This window comes from Macrobrachium rosenbergii, chromosome 23, assembly GCF_040412425.1.
Source record: "Macrobrachium rosenbergii isolate ZJJX-2024 chromosome 23, ASM4041242v1, whole genome shotgun sequence".
NCBI lineage: Eukaryota > Metazoa > Arthropoda > Malacostraca > Decapoda > Palaemonidae > Macrobrachium > Macrobrachium rosenbergii.
The window spans coordinates 9808936-9831722 of NC_089763.1; the positions used below are offsets into that span (position 1 = coordinate 9808936).

The 22787-nt window shown below is 39.8% G+C and overlaps 1 protein-coding gene across 4 annotated transcripts in view; it reads left to right on the plus strand.

Moving 5' to 3' along the window:
* LOC136851251 (uncharacterized) overlaps nucleotides 1-22787 on the plus strand; it is a 62945-nt gene that overhangs the window by 19088 nt on the left and 21070 nt on the right. For all 4 annotated transcript variants that reach the window (XM_067125208.1, XM_067125209.1, XM_067125211.1 and 1 more), the window contains exons 3-5: nucleotides 10929-11209; nucleotides 20072-20222; nucleotides 20609-20772. In XM_067125208.1, coding sequence (XP_066981309.1) covers nucleotides 10929-11209; nucleotides 20072-20222; nucleotides 20609-20772 — 596 coding nt within the window. The remainder of the gene's footprint in view (nucleotides 1-10928; nucleotides 11210-20071; nucleotides 20223-20608; nucleotides 20773-22787) is intronic.

A 22787-nucleotide genomic window follows, 5' to 3' on the forward strand; every position in this document is an offset into this window, starting at 1 on the left:
TATTGGCGATCCGGTTTTATGGCGCTTGTCTAGCGAGCGTCGATACATACCTAACAGAGGTGCTGATCTCCAGGTTTTCGGTTATTGGTGATTTTTGCTTATCACACTGTCACAACGAAACCCCAGCCAGTAAGCGGGGACTGCCTGTATAGTGGTTCATACTGATATATGTAACCCTACAACTTCTATTAGCTGATGATTTGTCAAACTGGTTTTAACATTGCCAATTGGGTAACGTGCTTGGTCCTCATCTTGCTTACTTGTTTTGCTCTATTCGAAGGAAGGTTTGTTTGCTGAAAATTTCTTTGACATTTGTAATGTTTTAGTTTTTTCAGATGTTGTAGAGCTCGAGTACCTGGGAGTAAGGGTTCTCTCACTGGCAGTACTTTACTTGCTCATTTTGATTCGCCTATGGGCATGAGAGAGAGAGAGAGAGAGAGAGAGAGAGAGAGAGAGAGAGAGAGAGAGAGAGAGAGAGAGAGAGAGAGCAATGGTCTTATTTAGAACTCAAAGAAGAGAAACAATATCATTGTCTTCACCTTCATTTACTTGGTGTTCTCCCATGCCTTCAGACTTTGGAACCATCACATCACCACGGGTACTTTGATTTTCTCAAAATCCTGAGTTACCTGTACCAGTATCGTGAAGGAACCTCCTCGAACTTGTATTATCCTCCTTCTGCTCGAGTTTCTTTGGACGCTCGGGTAGAAGAAGCAACTGATGATCAATCCATTCGTGACTCAGGAGATTCAGGTGCGCAAGTCTCGAGCGGGACTCGCGTCACCTCAGGTACTCGAGTTTCTTCGAAACCCGAAGCTGCCCCTTACCAGTACCATGGAATCACTCTGAGGGCTGGTATAGAGCCTACCTCTGCTCGAGATTCCTTTAATTCTCTGGTAATAGAACCAACTGATGCACAAAAGTTCGTGATTCAGGAGCTTAAGGTGTGCGGTCTTCCAAGGAGATGCAGTAAACCCTTCATATTCACGTTCTCAAGATTCGCGGACTCACGAATTCATGGATTTCTCTGTGGAACGTATCTACCCATTATTCGCAGAAAATTCACCCATTCGCTGTATTTTTCACTTGAGAAATATTCACTAATTACTGTATTTTCCTATCATTTTCATGACTAAATGCACTTTTTGTGTTAAAACTATTAAAATAATCAGGTATAAGCATTTTTAGAGGGTTTTTCTTGTGTTTAAACTATCAAAATAAGCAGTTCTAAGTGTTTTTAGAGGGGTTTTAAGTATTCACGGATTTTAGCTATTTGTGGGGGTTGCGGTACGCATCCCCTGCGAACACGGGGGGTTTACTGTATGCGTCACTCTGGGTGCGTGGGTTTCTTAGAAACCTTGAGTTATCGTTACCAGTATTGTGGGTCATCCCCACAGGGTAGTGTAGGCTCCGCTGTCACTGATGAACCTCCACGACACCGATAAAGAGAGAGTGAGTGCACAACATGCAAGTGTTCCCTCACCCCCTGCCAGTACTCTCCCAAGTATGTGGCCAGGATCATGTAAGTGCAACTGACTTGTAAGTCTGCGCACCTGGAGAAGCTATCAACGAGTTTCCCACACAATCTTCTTGGTGTGTAAGAGGCCAAGGCCTCAAAGAAGACTGGGGCACATCTTGAAAGCATCACGAGTTTATGCTCAAGAGTGAGCGGTTGCTCCCCGGGTCAGCCCTCACCTGCATTCATGTGTAAGAGCCGCTTACCAGTGGATAGCTTTCGCTCACGTTTACGTGAACAACCCTCCTACTCGTTCTATACAGTAACAGTGTCGGACTGATAGTGGAATTCAAGAATTCATCGTCGTCTTCATCTTAGTTGCGTGCTGTCATCTCTTCCTCTTCTTCCAAAGGTACCAAGTGGAGGAAGAAAGGTGCCTCTCCCAACCATAGAAGTCCCATAGGGCTTCTGAAGACCAACCTTCTTCCACTGAGAAGGCAACGGGATCTCTCGATAGCAGTACTGCAACTCTTGATTTGTCTATCTGGCATGGGAATCGTTCCCAGTCTAGTAAGGGTTTCCAGTCTATGGACCTGAACCATACCAAGCAGAGAGAGTGAGTTCAGAGTGTGTGTCTCTCACTCAGTCCCTGCCTGCTTTTGTACAGGAATGGTGCAATGGTCCCAGATTGGTGATAGCCTACTGGTCCGGTCACCTAGGAAAGGTTCAGAGGTCTGGTTAAACAAATCATTTATAACTAACTAACCTAGGAAAGGCAAGCGGGGATTCCCCATCCAGTCTTCTTGTCCTGTAGAGACTTCTGCTCCTAGGAAGGCTGTAGCATGTCTTCGGGACTGCCTCCGTCTACTTTTGCATGAATGGGAGCACTCTCCCAGACCCGTACGGCCTCCATCAACATGGTTTGATGACCATCCTTGGCCTTACTTGCCTGCTTGGGGCTTTGGCCTCCGTCAGGTACATCAAGGGTGCTAGGTATCTCTCACAGGTCTTCTCTATCTCCTTGGAGTTTTCCTGGAACCTGGGATAGGACAGAACCAGTGTTCAGAACTGGGAACATTCACTATCCCATCCCTTCCCAACCACAGAAGCTAATGCTCTGGATTCGGTCCGCGAACCGGACCAAGGTTGTGCTCAAGTGGTAGAGAGATTACCAGGTGATTCTGATGGATGATCTTCAGATGGCCTTGCCGTGGTCGAGAATTGGCAAAGGAGTTGTGCACCACGCCTCTCCACATGCTCCTGCCAATGTTATCCTGTAACACTCCTGTCTGCTGCTTCCGCCTGTAGGGGGATCAGCTGCTCACCGCCATCTTGAAAAGATGCCTCGGAAGAGGAAGTCAGAGAATCATCTTTCATCTTCATCTGCTGCTGCCTCCTCACTTTCTTCTTTGGATGCTAACCAGCAGAAGAAGAAGAAGAAAAAGGGGTGGCTCCCCCCTGCCATTGAAGAAGCCCTGTCATGGGACTTATAAAGGGCTGTCTCTTTCCACAGGGGAGGCGGAAGGATCTCTTGTTGGTTCACCCCAGTCTCTGGACTCGGGGGCTGTATCACTTACCTCGCCTGAGGTCTTGTGATTTGGGAGCTCGAGTACACAGGCCTTCAAGACCCACGTACTCGGAATCAGTTCTGGGAAGTCGTCTTCCAAGACTGGTACTGTGTCTGCCTCTTCATGGGTTTCTTCGGACACTTGGATAAAGGAGGCTCCCGTGGATCGTCCTGGATGTAATTCGGGAGCTTCGAGTCACTCCAGTACTCAGGTTTCACCAAAACCTCGCGTACCCCAAACCAGTACTGGAGAGTCCACTCCCCGATCTGGTTCAGGCACAGTACAAGAGAAGGCGTCGAAGTACGCAGGTGCTTCTTCATCTCCTACTGGTACTTCTGACTCGAAGGTTTGAGCACTTGGAGATGCAACGAGGAGGTCCCCTCTTTAGTCTTCTTCTCTCCAGGAGGCTTCAGCCTTGGAGAAGAGTGGGGCACATTGTGAGGTGCAGGAATTGCTGAAGACGGTACTGCTAGTACTCTTTAGGATACGTATTTCCGAATACATATCTGTCTTTTTCTGGGGACAGGAGACTAAATTCAACCCCCGCTGTTCGTGGTTTCACTGATTCACAGACTTTTCTGTGGAGCTTATCCCCAAATTATTCGCAAAAAATTTGGCAATTTGTGGACTTTTTTGTTGAGAAATATTCACTAATTAGTGTATTTTGATGTTATTTTCATGAATAAATAAATTTTTTTTTATGATAACATAATTTACTAATTTTCAGGTATTAATATTACAGTAAAGACAGCACATCATAAAATGTATTTTATTTATGTATTTAAGTACATACTATACTGTACTGAAGTTGTGAATTCTAGTGTTTCCCCTGTTCTGTTAAAAGGAAATAGGACAGCCTCAATACTCCTTGAGGGAAAATGCTTACGATTGAATGTAGTGTATTTTGATGTTATTTTCATGACTAAATACATTTTTTATGATAAAAACATGATTTACTAATTTTTAGATTTTAATATGAAAGTAAACACAGCATATAAAATTTATTTTTTTCAATGTATTTAAGTACATACTAAACTTGTGAATTCCTAGTGTTTCCCCTGTTCTGTAAAAAGAAGATGGGACAGCCTCAATACTCTCTGAGAGAAGATGGCTCAGAATGCAGGGGGACTTGAGTTTAGCTTTGAAACTTAGCTGTAAGCCATATATTTTTAAGGATAATGTTGTAAGATGACTTTAAAATGATATTGAAGTGTTTTACGATGATAGCTTAAGGTATAGTTATGAGTGCTTTAACGGTGCTTACGGAACTGTAACTTGATGTTGCATTAAGTTACAGCGCTGTAAGTGCCGTTAACTGGATGCTTACTCTTGCCATTAGCACCATCAACGGTGCTTACAGCAACATCAAGTTACAGCGCTGTAAAACGCCATTAACGACACTATAAAACGCTGTTAACGGTGCTGAAAAGGCGCCGTAAGATCAAATCTGCCATAAGTTGGGGACGCACTGTATTTGGTGTTGGATGATAGTTTAAGGTATACATTTGGTGTTTAAACCATTAAATAGGTAGTTATAAATATTTTTACAGGTGGTCTTTGGTGTCTGACCTATTTGAATATGCAGTTATATAAGCATTGTTGGGGGGGGGGTCAAGTAGTCGTGGCTTTTAGCTATTCGTGGGGGTTGCTTGTGGTGCCTATCCCTCACCTCTGAATGCCTGGGGTTTACTGTACTCTACTTTGCCAGGACTTGGCAGTCTAGTTGAAATTTGAGAAGCTCAATCTCACACTTGAGCAGAACGCCAAGTGTCCTGCCATGTTGGTGTTTCGGTCTCAGTCCCATATCAGCAGGTTCAGAGAAGAGTTCAGTTTTTCCTATCACTAAGGAATAGACAGCTCGACACTAACAAGTCGTCCTTGTTCACCTGTCACCTTTGAGGAAGCCTCGCCCTCAAGAACGGCTTCCCTTTGTTCCCTTCAGTGGGGAATGCAGAAATTCTTGTCTCTGATAAGGGACTTTTATTCCTTTCCATTCCTCCGAGAGGGAAGTGAATTGGGAGCTAGCATGGTGTCTAGACGACAGGAACTTCGTTGGAGTGTCTCTCACAGTCCTCCCCCGTCATGCCCTTTCTCAGGTACTTTGACTGAGGGGTGAGGCGCACACCTAGAAGGCCTGCTGCTTTCAAGTGAGTGGAACCAATACAGCAGACTTCTCCACCAATATTCAAAACTCAGGATAGCTCCCTTAGCTTTTCCAGAGGTTCAGGATGTTGGTAAACTACCCTGTGGTACGGATGAGTGTCAGTGCCCCCTTCACCACAAGAGTAACTTCTGTCAACAGAGGGTCGGGGGGGAAACAGGTTTCCATCCAACTGTAAAGGTTGACAATGCAAGTGTACGAGTGGGCAGCTGCACACTTGGCAGAGCTGTTAGACAGGTACATCCCAGGGAATCTGAATGTAACGTTGATTAACCCTTAAACGCCGAGCCTCTATTTACAAAAACGTCTCCTGTATGCCGGCGGCGTTCAGGAGCTAGCACCGAAGCGAAAAAAAGTTTTTTTAAAAAAATCACAGCACACTTAGTTTTTAAGATTAAGAGTTCATTTTTGGCTCCTTTTTTTGTCATTGCCTGAAGTCTAGTATGCAACCATCAGAAATGAAAAAAAATATCATTATCATATATAAATATTGAAATATATGACCGCAAAAAAAAATTTTCATATATAATTTTATACAAATCGCGCTGTGAGCAAAACGGTTAGAGCTAACGGGTTATTTTTTTTTCTTTGTATTGTACACTAAATTGTGATGATTTTGGTATATAACAAATTGTAAAACGATCAAAGCAACACAGAGAAAATATCACAAAATGATGCATGAATTCGTAACGCGGACGTAAAAAATGTTTTTTTCAAAAATTCACCATAAATCGAAATATTGTGCTAGAGACTTCCCGTTTGTTGAAAAATGAAGCTAATTGATTGAATATTACTAGACTGTAAGTGTTTTAGCTTACAATTGCAGTTTTTCACCATTTCGGTCGAAAGTTAAAGTTGACCGAAAGTCTAATTTTTTCTATTTATTGGGATTTATATGAATATATTTCAAAACTGATAAAAGCTACAACCATGAGTTATTTTCTGTTGTATTGTACATGAAATTGCGCACATTTTCATATATAAAACCTTATGTAACGACTAATATAAAACAGTGCAAATATTACGATAACGTGATTTAAAGAATTTCTGAGATGTTCGCCGAAAGTTATCATTTTGGACTTAAGGAAAATGTTTTTTTAAAATTCACCATAAATCGAAATATTGTGCTAGAGACTTCCAATTTATTGCAAAATTAAGGTAAATGATTGAATATTACTAGAATGTAAGAGTTTTAGCTTACAATTGCGTTTTTTACCATTTCGGGTCGAAAGTTAAAGTTGACCGAAGGTTGAAATTTTGGCAGTTATCGTGATTTATGTGAAAATATTTCAAAACTGATAAAAGCTACAACCATGAGCTATTTGCTGTTGTATTCTACATGAAATTGCACACATTTTCATATATAAAAGTTCAGTTCATGTAACGACTAATGTAAACGATGCAAACATTACAACAACGTGATGAAAGAATTTCTGAGATGTTCGCCGAGTTACCACAAGACAGATGTAAAAAAAATTTTTTTTCAGAAATTCACCATAAATCGAAATATTGTGCTAGAGGCTTCCAGTTTGTTGCAAAATGAAGGTACATGATTGAATATTACTAGAATGTAAGAGTTTTAGCTTATAATTATGCGTTTTTTGACCATTTCGGTTGAGTTAAAGTTGACCGGTTGTTGAAATTTTGGCAGTTATCGTGATTTATATGAAAATATTTCAAAACTGATAAAAGCTACAACCATGAGTTATTTTCTGTTGTATTTTACATGAAATTGCGCACATTTCCATATATAACACTTTATGTAACGACTAATATAAAACGGTGCAAACATTACGACAACGTGATTTAAAAGAATTTCTGTATTTACGTAAGGAAAAAGTTTTTTCAGAAATTCACCATAAATTGAAATATTGTGCTAGAGACTTCCAATTTGTTGCAAAATGAAGGTAAATGGTTGAATATTACTAGAATGTAAGAGTTTTAGCTTACAGTTTTTTTGACCATTTCGGTCCAGTCAAAGTAGACCGAAGGTTGAAATTTTGGCAGTTATCGTGGTTTATATGAAAATATTTCCAAACTGATAAAAACTACAACCATGGGTTGTATTTTGCAGTATTTTACATGAAATTGCACACATTTTCATATATAAAACTTTATGTAACGGCTAATATAAAACAGTGCAAAAATTACGACAAAATGATCTGAATTTCTGAAATTTTCGCCGAGTTACCGCTGGGGCGTAAGGAAAAAAGTTTTTTTAAAAATTCACCATAAATTGAAATATTGTGCTAGAGACTTCCAATTTGTTGCAAAATGAAGGTACATGATTGAATATTACTAGAATGTAAGAGTTTTAGCTTACAATTGCGTTTTTTACCATTTCGGTCGAGTCAAAGTTGACCGGTTGAAATTTTTTGTCGTCGACGACGGCACGCCCCACTTGACACCCAACAGACAATTTTAGTTGACGTATGATACGTCCAGTAGGCGTTTAAGGGTTAAGCTCATCACCAGTGTTAGGTGACAGGGATTTGGCCCTCACAGCCAGACATTATACAAGATTTTCCCAATCTTTGGCACCTCCCGATGATAGATAACACAACAGAAGCTGTCAGTGTACTGTTCCATCGTTCCACTTCCATGGTCGTAGGTAGAAACATCTCCTAAAACCCATGGAACAATCTTCAAGCCTCAGAAGAGACAAGGGATCTCTCATTTACTGTCTCTGTCTACGGTTGCAGGAACTGTGGTACGGGCCTCTTCAGAACCCGGTGCCGTAAGAGCAACAGAGGCACGGGTCTCCATGGACACGCATGCCTCCGACACCGGTCACCAGAAGTCATCTTCCTGGACTGGTGAAGAACCTTCCACCGGCACACAGGGGTCCTCAGATCCCCATGTGTCGGTAGCAGCTATTGTATGGGGTTCCCCGTGCCATGGGATTTACAGGCACACGGAGTATGTGGGTACGCATGTCACCAGAGGTGCCTTCCCCCCCTCGGCTCATTCTTGCATGGGAATGGTGCCAGGGTCCCGGACAGGTGATGTAAACCCACAGGTAAGCTCACCTGAAGAAGGTTGTCTCCTGCTTAGTCTTCTTGTCTGTAGAGGCCTAGGTTCCAGCCAGACTACGGCACTCGAGGAGAGGAGGTTCTGTCACGCTCAGGTTTGTCCCAGAATTCGTAGCAAGACTTTCGAGCTACGTTCAGTCCCATATTGAACGGGTTAGTAGTGCTTATACAAGTTATTAGTGTCTAGTTAGCATGCTTCAGTACTACAAGAGGACTCGACATCTCAAGCCTGGGTGCCAACGACTCTTCTTTAGTACGTTTTTAACTAAGAAAAAAGTGTTCAAGAACACATTTTCTTTCTAGCCTTGTGAGGCTATCAAACAAGCGTACTTGACGTCCAACATGTGGCCAGGAGTTCGTTCCAAGTACCTCACAAGGATAGGGACATTGGTCTGTCCCTCACACTCCGGAAAAACCTGTCAGTTTTTCAGGTATTGGACAGAAAGTGGCATAGGCTGTCCACTCCCCTGTCTTGTTACCTTCAGGATTTTGCCCACTGGGTCCTGTGGTGGCTGCTCAATAAGTTGTTGAGCTCGCACAGATCCCATAGTGGGTAGTTTGCATCTCGCCTAGGTGTTCAGTGGCAAAGAGCAAATGTGAGTGGGGACTGGCTCACTCCTTTCTCTCTTCATCTCCACTCTCGCAGGGAGAGATGAGTAGCCATCCATCACGTGCTGGTTGGCCTTGTCATGCAGGTGAGTGTATATAACTGAGCACCCTGTCTGTAATCTTAGATAGATTAATAGATGAGAGTCCTCCCTTCTCTCTAGCAGGGGGAAAGAGGGGCTGATGATAAAACAAACCCATTGGTTATATCTAGTTTTATTGTCTCAGATGCTCTTGGTTCATCCAAGCCTTTTTTGAAGCATTGTTCCTAAACACACATTAATTTGAAAAGCCCAGAAGTCTGACAATTGAACATACTTGGCCAGGAAGGAATCCCAGGTGAGGTGAACTCTTAGTCAGTTCAGAAGCTTACTCAGAATCCCCCCCTCCAGGAAGTAAGTCTTCCTTATGTACCTACAGTTTGTATATTGTGTAGGAACAAATGACAGATTTTTAAAGTAATTTGTATTTTTCTTATCTATACAAACCTGAGGTCCTTTACAGTTATATGCATGCCCACCTCAGCCACCCCTCATTCTGCTTCCTGGGCCAAAAGGCAAAGTGGGTGTATAATGACTGGGTGGCAGGACTCCCACCCATAGCCGGCAGTTAACCATATACTCCATCACCTTGTTTAAAGTTTAACAGCTGTTTCCGGCTGCGCTGAAGGTGATTCCTTATGTAAAGGACCTCAGGTTTGTATAGTTAGGAAAAATACAAATTACTTAAAAAATATGTCATTTTAGCATGAAGTGTTTCACATAACTACACAAAAGGGTAATCCAAAACCTCTCTACCTCTTCCTCTCCATCTATCTGGCTCCTTTTATGTTTTCCTCTCCTCCTCTTTCCCATCACTGATGAACTGCAAACATTTCACCAACCTATTATCTCCCTTTCACTTGATGTGAGTGAGCCATCTCAAAATGCCTTGATCCTTTTTCATTGGTTACATTCCCAATTACCCTTATGAATCAACTGCTCCCATTTACCCATATTACTTGACTATTACTAACATTTACACACCTCTTTCTTGCAAATTTTAAGTTTTACCTCTCTGCTGCTTTTCTTTAACATTATGTCATCAGCAAGTATCAGCTACTTTACACTCCTTTCTTAATCCCTTTTCTTTTCCAAGGACATTGAACCAAAATTTCTTCTCCTTATTGCTTCTATGAAAATATTGAACAGAAGCATTATTGATTGGCTAAATAAGGTTTCATAACTGCTTGTGAAATGCTTAAGATGTAGTCATGTAAATGAGCATTATGAATTTTTACTTTCTAGTAGCAAAATAAGATTTTTGAGCTAGCAATTAAAGTTACTCAGTTATTTGGCTATTACGTAGTTTGTTTATTTCTAAAATACCCAGTATATTTTTAAGAGCCAAGATAAATAGAAATATGCAGCACTTAACATATTACAATAAACCCCTGTATTCGCGGTCCCATGATTCGCGGACTCACATATTCGTGGACTCACATATTCGTGGATTTCTTTGTGGAACATATCTACCCATTATTCACGGAAAGTTCGCCCATTCGTAGTATTTTTCACCGAGAAACATTCACTAATTACTGTATTTTCATATAATTTTCATGATTAAATGCACTTGTTGTGATAAAACTATTAAAATACTCAGGTATAAGCATTTTTAGAGGGTTGTTCTTGTGTTTAAACTATCAAAATAGCCAGTTCTTAGTGTTTTTAGAGGGGTTTTAAGTATTCGTTGATTTTAGCTATTCGCCCGGGCGGGGGGAGGTTGCAGTACACATCCCCCGCGAATACTGGGCATTTACTGTACTGTATTAGTTACAGTACCCTGTATTCAACATGCTGTAGTTATATGGTCTTTTGTCTATCTTCAGCAGACCTGAATATATAAGTATGAGTGTGAATGTTGGCATGAGATTGTACTTGACTGTCAAGGAGCAATTAATGGTAATTTAATTTAAGGTGTAAACATTTTCTTAGGTGCTGTGGCTACTATGCCGCAGCTTTTGGATTAAAATACCTGAAAGTTCTAAACGTGCAACACTCTTAAATTATTACAGTGTCAGAATTACAGTATGTAATATAGTTATATGACCTATGTTCTTTTTTCAGGAAACTTGTTGAATGGTCGCACCTGGTCGGCAACGGTCAATCTTCCGTCATCTTACCTTTCGCCAACACCGTCCCCTGATGAATTGATCATCCGTGGTCGAGGTAGAAGATCTTTACCCTTAGAGTGGTCACCCATTCCTATTGAGAGCCCTATAAAACATTCAGAAAAGACTCCAATTAAACGGTCACCTGGAAAAGGGATGATAGTGCTTCGTTCATCACCACGAAAAAGATTACAGTTGACAGACACCCCACCCTCAGATCTTAAGGAAGGCAGACGGGTATGAAGTTTATTTTTATCCTTTCTTTCCAGTGGAGCCAGTAGAGAGTGTACAATCATGGCATTGATGAATCAAGTTTTCTGGTGTACTCATAAGTTTTAAAGTGTCATAAATGAAGATTTGTTTAATGTTGTTCAAAGCCATTACAGGTATTCCCCTACTTACGATGGGGTTAGGTTCCAAAAAACCCATCGTTTGTTGAAAAAATCGTAACTCGAATATGGCCTAGCCTACACTAGGGTAATCAGTACCATCTATACATATATGGTAGCCTAGCCTACACTACACAGTATACTTTATACATATATGGTATAGTAATTATTAGTGTCAGCTAATTCTGCAGGTTCAATGCAGACTGACATGATAAGTCAGTATAAAGAGAAATTGAATAACAAACAAGGCCTGGCCTGCACTTTTGTATATCATATACGGTAGCCTAGCCTACATTATACTGTATTCTATTTTCACATAACACCACCGTATTATACAAACATCAAAATAACGAATGTGCATCTTTTCCATGGATCTTTTAAAAAGTTATGCTTTACTACACTGTATCCAATCGTAAATATTCTTATATTGCTTTTTGCATTATAAATTCAGATCATAGCGATCAAATGTTTTGGTTTCGAATCGATCACGCGGTCTTTATTTCGATGCATTTAACTCGGTTCAGAGGGCATTTCTTGCCTCTAGTTAGTGTAAATGAATCTCTAGATACTTTATTTATAAAGGGACATATGTATTTTTCGTTATACGAAGTGTTTTTATGTCGAAATATAACTTAAATATGTCTCGTTGTGAAATTAATTTTAGCCATTTTTTAGTTAATAGATGACGTTGGCGGCTGGCCGTTTGTTTTGTGTAAAAAAAAATCAAGATTCTGTTCGCTATTTTCTCTTGATTTCATCATCATATTAATAGCTTTTCATATGTATCTTTTATCGGCGTCGAAAACAGCAGTAATATGTGTTCTTTCATGTCCAGTAGTTTTGATTAAAATACTTTCCAATTTTATTTGCGGTTGAGTTTCATCCATGTTGCCAATGTACGATAATTTATAGTCATTAGCAGCTTGAACATTCTTTTCTCAGCGTCAGCTACAACTTGCAGCTTAAATTTACTGTAGCAGTATATTTCCTTGCCGATCTTTTCTCCAAAGCGGATAAGGGTAGTGTAAAACATATCAGTACTTAACGTTATTTTTTAAACATAACTACGATAATTGTTTAACCGCAACGCGATGGTTGAAATACAAGCAAAACAGTTGTTATCCGATTCGGTTATTAGAAAAACAACAGTCTCGTTCGGTTGTTTATGGCTGCACGCATTTTCGCAAGAGTATAAGGTTACTAACAATGCTTTTATTATTCTCTTTACTTTTTTAACTAGAAGATGGAATAAAGAGATGGAGAAAAAGAAGTTGGTCTATTGTAAGTTGGTCTCTCTTGCTGCCTGATTCTACGGCAATTGTAGTGTACGCTGTTGCCTGTGCCTGCTCGAAATTTAAAAATATTTTCTAAATATTGTTTCGTACCGGTATTAATTAATTAACTCCATCGCAAGCTCGAATTATCGTTAGTTCATTATCGTCACTCATGCACTACCTGTATTTACAAACGCACAAAAATTTGCAAACGAACACTGACCTATTTTAACTTCCGACACAACGAGAGCAAGTGAGGTCAGCTCATTGAATTAATGTACAGTACCTATTCCAGCCTCTCGGGCCAACGTATCGCATAATCGTCGCTGCCTGATTGTACGTTGTTGCCTGCGCCAGTCGCCAAAATTTAAAAATATGTATTTTCAAAATATTGTTGTATCGATATTAATTAATAATCCCATCGTGAAAAGCGAATTATCGAAGTCAAATTATCGTAACTCGAGCACTACCTGTATTTCATGACCTCTGACAGTTTACGAAGAAAAATTTTTTTTTTTAATGTTGTCATAGTATCTGGTGAATTTATCTAGATTAAATGTCACTTATAGTAATATGGGAGAAATCTGCCCAAGAAAGACATGAGACCTATTACCACTGAAATCATCTTTCATCTGTTTAGTAACGTAGCGTAGCTAATTATGATTCATTTCATTTATTGATGTAATTAATCATGAAAATTTTCTTTGAAGCCTTGGATTTTGTAATGTATTTTCATTTATTAAAAATTGTTCACGTGCCTATTTTCAATTCTGTAAGAGCATCACACACGCATCATTTTGTGTCAGTCAGACTTGTCACATTTTACTAGAATTGTTTTTCATTGTGAAACCACATCATTTTAGTCTTTAAGGTAAGGGGTTTGCTTTCCATATACTTGATAATTTATGTGTTGGATGTTGGTTAGCTTTGACTTGGGTGAGCTGAACTAGTGTTCTCGATCTTTCTTGCAGTTTTGTATGCTGAAGCCGAAGGAAATACTTTTCAAAACTTGACAAAATGTATAAATGCTATCAGTGGTTATTATTGTGAGGAAGAGTTAAAAGGCTTCATTGTCAAGACTGGGGAAGCAAGATATTGGTTAAGTGGCAAAGGAGCTGTTCATTCTCCATTAGAAAGTTTTTCATTCCTACACGATATACAAACTATCGGTCCTTTATGTTAGGAATTACTTACGGCGAAGCTGGAAACGGCCATTAAACTCTTGGACAAAGTGGTAAGACAGTAACTACTGTACTGTCTGGTAGGCGGGAATACCCGCCTGCCCGGATGTAAACATTCCAGTTTGCTTTTGGCCGTCATGCGTTGCAGACATGTTTTTGGAGCTCTTTTTTCCCGGTGGGATCTTTTTTATCTTTTTGTGTGTATATTGTGTGTTTGATATTTTTAATACACAAACCCATGATTTTTGACAGTGTTACTTAGGCCGTCATCCCCCAGCGTGTGTCTTGGGGTCGGCAGCATTCGCTCCCCTTTTATTGGATCTCACGCCCTCTGCTCGTACAAGGGCATGACTACATTCCTATTGTGACTTGTGCTCAGTGTTGTTCTTCACCGCCTCGCTGTGGACGAGTTTGCCGGGAGGAAACTTTGGAGGAAGGTTGCCTCTGATGGCGCCCTTGGTCTACGTTTCTTCATCCTTGTTTCTCTTTCTCATTAAGATTTCCCTTCTTGCTGTCTCTCCTTCACGAGAGATAGCCTAACAATGAGGCTACATATTAGTATAAATTTTTACCATTTTATAAGCCTGTACACTTAAACATGAGCTAAATAATCCTGGACTAGCCTAGGCATTACCTTATATCAAGTTAAGTGATAACTTTTCATGAAACATCCCATTTTTGGACTAAATTGTTAGCCTAGACCATGTAACCTTGGACTAGATGAAATAGTAATTAGGACTAGATGAAATCGTAATCTGTGCTGGATGAGATGACAAGCTCCCCCAAAAGTGATAGACAGTTTGTGGCAAGCTCCCCCAAAAAGGGATACACAGTTTGCGGCATTTGATCAGTTCTGTAAGGAAATTGAGTTTTTATTGACCTGTACCCCCAAAAGGGATACACAGTTTGCAGTAAGCTCCCCCAAAAGGGATACAGTACACAGTTTGTGGCAAGTTCCCCCAAAAGGGATACATAGTTTGCGCCATTTGGTCAGTTCCGTAAGGAAATTGAGTATCATCAAAGATGCCCTTGCCACAGAACGGCAATACATAAGGGACATGAAGCATGACTCTTAAAAGCAAAGTCAGTCAGTCATGTACGCACCAAAGTGCAAAAGTACTAAATCCTTGACCGAAAAGTGAGTGTAGATACAAATGCCGGCCAAACAAGGTCTAATTTTAGAATTCTGACTAGAAACAACAATGGGTCAGTTTGGAATACAAAACTTCAGATCAAAACTTAATAGGGGCTCCAATACTCACCCATGATGGTACTGATAATCCTTGGCGAGACACCTCAATGTTCACTTTCTCTCCCGATGGCAAGTAGGTAATTAATGAGAGAAAAACTATGGTCAAAGTTGTAAATGTAGAATTTACAAACGGCAGCATTCCTTAATGCAGAATGGCACCTGGTACCATCCTCACCAGACTTGGAGAAACCACTAACAGAAATGGTTTTCTTACCTGTGCCTATAGCATTAAAAACTAAAGAAATCCCCCTTTACCAGGTCAGTGAAAAATGGATCTCTACCTCCTTTTTGAATAAGACCCAAGTTGCTCACCAAGTAGCCTCGTCAGAATTTTATGCTAGGCTCCGACTCCTTAGCATTATAACCTCTACCAATTTGCTGGAAGTTGCCATCTAATGGCTTCCAGAACATCCCAGGATAATTTTTGCTGTTGAGGATGGAAAGCACTCTTTGACTTCCTAGAATGGCGCAAAAAAGTTGCAAATGAAAGCATTGGAGAGCTCCATCAAATCGCTCTAGTGTCACTGCATTATTACATTTTAACCCCCTTTTATAAGGACCTGTTTGAGGAGTCTGTTGTGGCTCAACTCAGCGAGCATGCCCACCAACAGAATTCTGGAAAAAGGGGAATTCAGAAAACAAAGAACTCAAAATTTCCCTTTGCCCAACCCCAAAAAAGGGCTCACTTTGATAAAAAATCATATAAGCCTTCAGTCACCTCCAAAAATTTTTCCTCAAAACAGGTAGGTGGTCAGAAGGGACAATTCCCTGCAAAGGGACAGCAACAACTTCAAGGCCATCCTTTTTCACAAGGTCCAGAAACCATCTCATAGGGGGGAAAAGGAAAAACAACACCTGGAATGTCTATCAAAGGTGAAGGCAGAGTAGGAGACAGATACCAAGAGGAATTATATTGGTTGGGGGTCAGCTTTGATGACATCACAGACAATGGAAGTTTTCCCTGTTGGGGGACAGCAGTATTTATATGTACAGAAAGGTCCTGTTAATGGGGCCCATAGAGAAACATGCGTATATTCGCCACCAAGTACGTCTCTTCAGTGTCCTCAAAAGGGACTCATCCAAAAGAAGAGTGATCCTCAACCAGTGAACATTGGACAAGCACATTGTTTGCTGAAAGTTTCGGATAATTACTGTTGCCTAAGTACATTGAATCATTCCAAAAAGGGACTCAGACAGTTTCTATAGATCTGAAAGATGCACGCTGGCACACCCCTATAGCCGTTCCCTCCTGCCCCTTCCTAAGGTTCTGGATAGGGAAAGATACGTACAGTTTCAGCCATGTCCTTTGGGCTAAACATTGCCTAAAGAATATTTTACAAAATTTGCAATGGTATTCGTTCAAGAACTCAAACAAAAAGAGCAACGGTCAACAGACTACAGTACAGTCAGAGGGTTTTATTATAAATTTGAAAACATCCTGCCTCACGCCCAGCAGACACTTTCAGTGGCTGGGACTGTGTTGGGAAACTCTTCACAGCCAGTTGTCTCTCCCCATCATAATCAAAACAGAATAAGGCAAGTCCTCAAAAGTTCTTGCACAGCCCAGGTTTCCAGGTGGCAATCAGAACGTATGATGGGCCTGCTGGAGTTCTCGTCAGTAATAGATCCAATACATAAATTGCAACTAAAAATGTGAACAAATTCTTGCTATCACATGCAAGAAAAAAGATGCGAGACAGACCTCATCAAAGGATTAAAAGAGTTTGGGAGATGCTTCGACCTTGGATTTGGAAGGAATCTCTGGTGAAACAGGTCAATCTGACTCCTCCATCTGTATGAGTGACAAACACACAGATGCCTCATTGACAGGTTGGGAGGACATTGGGAGGATTGTCAGGTGGCAGGGAGGTGATCAGCTACTCAGGAATTTTTATATCAATTTCCTGGAGCTTATGGCCGTCTTGTTGTTTCTCAAAAAACTCAAACCTCCAGAAGAGAGAGAACATAACCTCAATATCCTACATCAAGAGGTCTGGATCAGATCACCTCCTCTCAATATGGTAATGCTAGCCATCCTTCGGATGGCGCAAGCAAGGAAGTGACATGTCTGCAGTTCACCTCACAGGGGGTCTCATTGTAATAGCAGACTCTCTATCAGGGAAAACGACAGCCTCAGCAGAGTGGATGTTGGACAACCACTCTTTTCAAACAATAGCCAGCATGCTTCCACAACCGGAAGTGGACCTGTTCACCACATACTAGAATCACAAACTCCTAATATATGTGTCTCTAAACCTGGACAGTCAAGCAGCAGAAAGAGATGCCTTTCTTAAGACTGGAATAAGGGGAGGACGATAATTTTTCCTCCATTGTCCCAGATTTCAAAGGTTTTGATCAAACTTCTAACCTTCATAAGAACAGTGTGCTTAATAGCCCCAAATTGACCAAACAGGCATTGGTTCCTATTACCTCAACAACGGACAAAAAGATCAATTCCACTGTCGTCCGCTGTTCTATCCCAGACAGTAGGAGGGAAAGTCTCTTAGGCATCCTCCTTTCTAAGCAGAGTCCTTCACGCATAGATTTTTAAAAAATATCTATCATGATAATTACTCACCCAACATTGCTAGGTACGTAGTGCAAAAATTACATACATCTATCTGGCATTACCAGTCCGTATGGAAGATATGGTAAGATTTTATCCATACTGAGAGCCCAGTTGAGATTTCCATAGAAACTTTATTTTTCTTATATACCCTTTTGAAGACCAATGCCTTGTGGTTACAACAGTCATGGCATACAAGGCTGCATTAATGGAACCCTTGCTTTATGGTTTTGGGATTGACTCCAATATAGAAGTTGTCACTTCCCTTCTGCAGTCTTTTGCTCTACAAAGGCCCACTCCCAAAAGGCTCCCAATTACCTGATCCCTGAACAAGGTGCTTAGACTTCTATCAACCCCTCAATTCAGTGGACCCAATACAACCAAAACGCACAGGCTACAAAAGGTGATCTTGATTGCATTAGTATCAGGAGTTCGTATTAGTGAACTGGGCTCTCTTAGATGGGAACGATGCATCACGCAAATAGCTGACCATCAGTTATTTGGCCTTCTTCAGAAATATCTCTTTTGAAGAAGTCTCCAAATGTTCAGGGTGGTCATCAGTTAAATTATTGCCACATGCTCAAACAAATTCGACTATACTATGTATCAGTAGGTGGCATAGTTAGTCTTAACCCCTAGGTGCTGCGGCACAAAACCAGGGGTCATATTGATGGTGAGTATGCTAACTATCGCTGGGAGAGGGGCAACAGTACTACAACCAAACTCGGCATACTTAGGTAAGCCACTGCAGAACTACATCCTAAAACATAAGTTTGTGTTTAGTTTCTTGTTCCTTGGCATCAAAACCTGAAGAGTATTTGGAATAAAGAATGGGACTTGAAATCTGTGGCTTGACCTTGGATGGGAAATGTTATTTCCTTTGGGGTGTTGGGATTAAAAAGTGAGAGCTTAAGCCTTTTTCGTCACCTGTCAATTTCTTTGTAAAGCTCCTTGAGGACGAAACAGCGACTACGCTATAAAAAAACAGGTTTTGACGTGGGAAAAACCTATTTTTGGTAGTTGCTTTTGAGTCCTCAAAACCCTCCCACTTCCCTGATGAAAAGGTATGGGATTTGGCCAAGGGATCAGCCTACATTGACCAACAGAGAGTAATGGCTCCTGGGTCTTTTAATGGCCCGGTTGTAAACAAGAGGGCAGACATGCATGCGCAGTAGTCACTTCTCTTTCTTGCAGGTTCTTTTGATGTTGGAAAAACTGGGTTCAGCTTCACTGAAGATAAGGGAAAGTGCCCTCTTATCTTTGAGTCCATTATATACTCCATCACGTGTTATAATGTTAATCATTACGACACAATACCTGGCCAAAAGACCAACTAGAAGAGAATTCTCTGATATTAGTTTGGTCACTATGGAGCTCTGGTAGACCATGGAAGGTAACTCAATGAGGACTGAACAGCGACTACCAAAAATAGGTTTTTCCTACGTCAAAAATTTTTTTTTTTTTATAGTAAATTGTATTTTTCCTTGCTGTACAAACTTTAAGTCCTTTACATTACTTTATGCCCACCTCATGCCACCCCTCAATCTGAATCCTGAGCCAAAAGGCAAACTGGAATGTTTACATCCGGGCAGGCGGGTATTCCTGCCTACCTGACTGTAGTTACTGCCTAACCACCTTGTCCAAGAGTTTAACGGCCGTTTCCAACTTTGCCGTAAGTAATTCCTAATGTAAAGGACTTCAGGTTTGTATAGTTAGGAAAAATACCATTTACTTTAAAGAATTGTGATATTGTGAGAGATGAGTGTTTTTATTAGTTAACCCAGTGTTTTAAGGGTGCTTATAAATGAAGTTTGCTTCTGTCCCAAACCTGACCTTGTCTAGGACCATAAACTTACATCTGGTAACAAACATGTGCCATCAATTGACATTCCAGAGCCCCAAGACTACATTATTGAGAAGTTTGTTACTGTATAATGCTAATTTTATATCACCCTAAACTGTAAAACGTTTCTCATGTTAAATGTCTGCTTATCATTGGTAGATTGAATAGAGATATTTTTGAAAATACTGAGCATGCTTCAGTTTGACATGACTTGTTCAGTCTGCTTTTGAGCCAGATTTGATGATTTTTTGTCATGTGCAAGTCCAGATGATGTTGCATACTGTTGTAATAATTTAACAATTGTGTATCTTTTCATTGCCTTGCAGGTTGTTCCAAAGGTTTGTTGCAGCATCCCTTTGTTAACTGTATTGTTCTATTCATTTATCCTTACTTTTATCATTGGCCTCTTCATGTAGCTGCCCTGTTATATTTGTTCATGCTCCTGCCCTTCATAGCAGAGCAAAGGGAATCAAGACTTGGTAGTTTGTTTAAAATACATTATTGTATACTGTATTTTGATAAACTTTAAAAACAGCTATACTGTATATAGCTAATAGATTGAATGGTAGCTAAGATATTGGTTTTATGTTCCAGATGATAATGCAGATGTCACCAATCTTGAAAAAGTGTAGGAGTTGGACAGTCTCCCCAAATTCACCACCAGAAGTTGCTATTAAAGGTCTCTCCCAGAAACAACTTGTTGATGTCCTCAGTCATGTTCTTAATAGACATCCAGAGTTGAAAGGTAGATATTAACCATATTTTGGACTTAACCTTTTTGAAAGCATTGTTTTTGATAGTAAGTCATTGCTCATTTGTATTCTTGTCAATTAAAACTAATTTTTTTTCAAATTGTGTACTTTAGTTCGAAGCTCTTGGATTTATTCAACATATAACAACTTATGCAAGGTTGTGAATATCATGAGGATTAAAAAGACAACTTTTATTGGATTACTGTTCAGCTGTTGTTTATGACAGATGATCACTTTTATTAGGTATTTCTAGTAAATAAAAGCAAATTGATTAAGTATTGTCATCATATAAAAATGTGCTAGAATTCAGTACTGTAGGTAAAGTGTATCTTTCTGTGCATGTATTCTGTTTTATAGATAAAAAGTTTATTTGTTCCAGATGAAATTTCTGGTATCCTACCACAACCAGACATAAGACAGATGGAAGAAAAGTTGAATCATATGAAAAAGACCATATTTAAGTCTCTTCCTGTATCACGACTAGTCTCAAAAACAGATTCCCCTGCTTTTAATAAAGCTGCACCACATCTGCTAAACTTCAAAGTATGTATATACATAATTTTTTTGAGATGTGAAATCTGTACATGTTTAAGAGAGATGAGTTATCTAATATTTATATCCACTGGTTTCCAAATATTTTGTCAATGAGTGCATAGTGTAATGCTGACTTAATTATTAGAATATGCTGTATTGGTATTTTGTGCATCTTCATAGTCGATGTACAGTATTCAGCAAAAGTCATGCAACTTTTTTTTTTGTACTGGGCAAGAGTTGTTCTCAAGTTGCCACTTAGTATTAAATCTTATATTTTACTCTGCAAACGTGTATGTACGTATGAGGAAAAGTTGGCCACTTGTTATCTAGAATCTTATTGAAATGTATTGGATCGTGAAAAACAAAAATATTTCATGCTACAATAACTAAATACGTTACTGTAGCATGAATCCCTTGGCTCACCATGACTCCTGTGAGTCGTGGAACTGTCAGCCTGGATATAGTGAAATTGTGAAAGAGGATGTCGCGATGGAGTGGAAAAGAAAAGTTACACAGAGCATAGTCTAATGATAAAAATTGATGCATTTGGAATATGGATTCAAAGTTATTACTTCTTTGCTTTTGTAGTTTTGTGTATAAAGCAAATGTTAGTAAGGGTCATGATTTTGATACTTGCAATAAATTATTACAAGTCATAGCTTAGGCTTTAGCCAAGGCTGCGTAGGTCTAGTCTCCCAAGGGGTTTCTTCAGTTTGAAGAAAAAAAAATAAATAAGCAAGGTGGAGAGTAGTCTTCACTAGTAGAAATACAATTAATTCTACCTTTTTATTATTTTACTTTTACTCTAGGAATGGAAGACTATAATCAGGTCGGACATTATCAGCCACACCTATTGTGTGCAGTTTCTGGAGAATGACAACAAGGTATTATAAATAATAATAATATGGCTTTAGAGTCTAGGCCTATGCTATTGGCATGATAACATACTAGGCTATATGTCAGATAGCAACAATATAAAGTTCCGTCATATCTTTGTAAGTTATAAAGGGTGTCTATAACACCATAATGCAGGATATGTGAAATTCCTCCACAGTCTTGGTGTGGTATACTTCCGTCATTATTTTCTTCATAGGCCTATAGGCTTCATAAGAATGATATAATCAAGAAGAGCGAAGTGCACTCGACCTACGGGTAAGGTGAGGGGAGGCAAACAGCCATTTAAACAATTGATGTCTGGTTAGACCACGCCCACAAAGTACATCTCTGATACATTCATTATGTTAAATACTTTACTGTGGTGGATAAAAAGTCAAATTCATTAAGTATTTACGTCTTTTCTTATATACTGATAATTAAAAATTACTGTTTTAATGTTTTTATAATGATCTAGCTGATATTTTGATAAAAAAAATATAGCGTGATACTTTAAAACCATACTTAGTGAACTGTATTTTTGAGCAAAGTTGCAAAATGTTTCATCATTGCAACTTAGGGGGCCATTCAAAAATTACATAATGCCTGAGGAGGTTATGGTGAAAGTTTTATGAGTGTGACAACAGGGGGAGGGGGTGCAGCCATTAAGTTACATTTTCAGATTTTCTCCTTTGTTTCTTTTGAAAAGATGTAAATGTAGAAGGACAAAAGAGAGATAGTAAAGATTCTGCAATACACTTATATTTGTTCCAACACAATATACAAACCATTGGTCCTTTACATTAGCAATTACTTATGGCGAAGCTGGACACAGCAGTTAAACTCTTGAACAAGGTGATTAAGCAGTAACTACCGTCATATAGGTGTAAATACCCGCCTGCACGGATATAAACATTACAGTTTGCTTTCGGCCATCATGTATTGCAGACATGTTTTCGGAGCTCTTTGTCTGACATGTTTTCGGAGCTCTGTCTGACATGTTTTCGGAGCTCTTTGTCTGACTGTCGTTAAGCTCTTTTTTCCCAGTGGGATCTTTTTTGAATCTTTGTGTATATATTGTGTGTTTGGTATGTATTAATATATAAACCTACGATCTGTGATAGCCTTGCATAGGCCATTGTTCTCCAGCA